The sequence below is a fragment of the Centrocercus urophasianus genome, unplaced genomic scaffold (assembly GCF_019232065.1).
Source record: "Centrocercus urophasianus isolate 14NV4802_14NV808 unplaced genomic scaffold, USGS_Curo_1.0 seq_20, whole genome shotgun sequence".
NCBI classification, from domain to species: Eukaryota; Metazoa; Chordata; class Aves; order Galliformes; family Phasianidae; genus Centrocercus; species Centrocercus urophasianus.
The window spans coordinates 17,469,214-17,471,713 of NW_024884756.1; the positions used below are offsets into that span (position 1 = coordinate 17,469,214).

At 70.4% G+C, this 2,500-nt stretch overlaps 1 protein-coding gene across 1 annotated transcript; it reads left to right on the forward strand.

The window, feature by feature from the left end:
- Positions 1 to 60: 60 nt before the first annotated feature.
- DLX2 (distal-less homeobox 2) lies at positions 61 to 1,130 on the forward strand. The gene is made up of 3 exons (XM_042822547.1): positions 61 to 358; positions 459 to 643; positions 719 to 1,130. Exons 1-3 carry the CDS (start codon positions 61 to 63, stop codon positions 992 to 994), a joined length of 759 nt encoding a protein of 252 aa, XP_042678481.1. The 3' UTR covers positions 995 to 1,130.
- The last annotated feature ends 1,370 nt before the right edge of the window (positions 1,131 to 2,500 follow it).

The following is a 2,500-nucleotide window of genomic DNA, read 5'->3' on the forward strand; positions in this document are numbered from 1 at the left end:
AGGGCCGCGGCCGGCGGGAACGGCGCTGGGCGGTGTGCCCGGCCGGGCGGGGGCCGCGGGATGACCGGCGTCCTGCCGAGCCCGGCGCCGGACATGCACGCCAGCCAGCTCTCGGCCGGCGGCTATCAGCAGCACGGCCTGCACAAGCCGCAGGAGTCCCCCACGCTGCCCGTCTCCACCGCCACCGACAGCAGCTACTACGCCAACCGGCAGCCCTACGGCCAGCCGGTGCCCTGCCCCTACGCGCCCGGCGCCGCCCCCTTCCCCGCCAAGCCGGGCTACGACCCGGGCTACGCGGCCGCCTACGGCTCCTACGGGCCCTACGGCGCCGGGGCCTCGCCGGCCGCCAACGACTCCGGTACGTCGCGGCCCGGGGCCGGGGGGAGCGGGGCGGCCGTCGGGGCGGGCGGGGCGCGGCCGCGGCCACGGCTCCTCACGGCGCCGTTTCCGCCGAGCAGAGAAGGAGGAGTGCGAGCCTGAGGTGCGAATCGTCAACGGGAAGCCCAAGAAGGTCCGCAAGCCGCGCACCATCTACTCCAGCTTCCAGCTAGCGGCCCTGCAGCGCCGCTTCCAGAAGACACAGTACCTGGCGCTGCCCGAGCGCGCCGAGCTGGCCGCCTCCCTCGGCCTCACTCAGACCCAGGTAGGGTTTGCCCGGCGCCGCTCGGCCCGACGGGGCAGCCGCGAGGCGCTGACGCCGCTCTCCGCTCTCCCGCAGGTGAAGATCTGGTTCCAGAACCGCCGCTCCAAGTTCAAGAAGATGTGGAAGAGCGGCGAGCTGCCCGCCGAGCCGTCCCCGCGCCGCAGCGCCTCGCCGCCGCCCCCTGCCTCGCCGCCCGCGTGGGACTTCGCCCCGCACCCGCGTGCGGGGAGTGGCTCCCCCGGCCCTGCCGCGGCCTTCCTCGGCAGCTACGCGTGGTACCCGCCCGGCCCCGCGCCGTCCGCCGCCTCCCTCCCTCAGCACCACGGCGGAAGCGGCGGCGGCGTCTTCTAGGGACCGCGGGTCATTTCCCTTTTTATTTTTTTAAAGTCGATAGGTGCCTTTGTGGAAGACCTCATTCTGATGTTGGGGACTGAACAAAAAAAAATAAACAAACAAACAAATAAAAATAAAACGATTAAAAGAAAAAAAAAAGATAAATATGTTTTATATGTAGGTTTAAAGCCGGAGCGTCCCGTCGCCCCCCAAGGCCGTGCACGGGAGTCCCTCTCCGGTGCCCCCGGGAGGGATCGGGCCCCGACGGAGCTCCCTCGGTACGCGGCTGCCAGCGCGGCGCTGAGAGCCGTGACACGACATAAACAAACAAAGGGTATTTTGGTTATTTATTATGGAAAACTTCAGCGCTCTTTCGTGTTTCTTTTACAGCAAGCAGAGATTATTTAAATAAATTATTGTTTCCACGGTGCCAGCTCTCCGTTTCTTTGGGCACGGGGGTGGTCGGGGGCGTCGGTCCGGGCCCGATGCTGACCTGGGGCGAAGCAGCCCCCCTTCGACATCCTATCGACGCCACACGAGCGGGCTCGGGGTGCAGCCCCGTCCCGTACCCCGCTCCCGCCCGCGCAGCATCGCGGGGCGGCTCTGAGTCATTCCTCGTGCCTCCGGCAGCGCGAAGCCCCGCCACTCGCTGGGCGCACACCACGTTCGGAACGTCCCCGGCCGTGCGGTGCGCTGCCGGGAGCCTCGGGGAGGGTCTTTAGGGGTGTGGGCCCAGAGGGGCGGAGGAACAAGAGAAAGGAGGGGGAGAGGGACGGCTGCGAGGGAGGGGAGAGCGGGAGAAACAAAGGGGCCGCTACCCGGGGACGCTCCCGCGGGGACGCGGGTGACAGCGCGCAGGGAGGGAAGCGGCGGGGAGCCGGGCGGAGGGACCCACCGGGACACGGACCCGCGTGGAGGGAGCACCCCGGTGACGGGCGGTGTCACAGCGCGCGGTGGGAGGGCGGCGTGGGTCCGGCAGAGAGGCCGGGACCGCCTCCCTGCCCCGCGCTCTTCAGTCCCGTTCTCGGCGGCCCGCTCCGCCCGGGGCCGGGGCCGCCGTCGGGGGCCGGGAGCCGCGGAGCGCTCCGCCAGAGCGAGGCATCCCGCGCTCCTCCCTCCGTCCTCCGCGAGTCCCTTCTCCCTGTCCTCGCTCCACCGCTTCGCCCTTTATCGAGCATCCCCCCGAGCAACCCCGGCACCCGGCTCGGGGCCCGCACGGGCCGGCGGTGCTCCTCGCACCCTCGTCCTCCGGCCCGGGGGCACGGGACGGGCTGCGTCGAGAAGCGGGGCCGTCGAGAACGGGACGAAGCGCCCCGTGCGGCCCCGCCGCGCCGCCCTTGGAAGGTCCGTGGGGCTCTTCTCGGCACCGCCCCCCCACCGCTTTCCACCCCCTCCCGTCGGTCCCCGTCGAGGGGCTGCGGGTGTCGACGGCGCTCGGCGGGTGGGCGCCGCGCTCGTGTGCCCCGGTGAAGAGCAGAGCCCGAGAAATTCGATTAGAGCGGCTCTGGCGAAAGGAGTTATTTG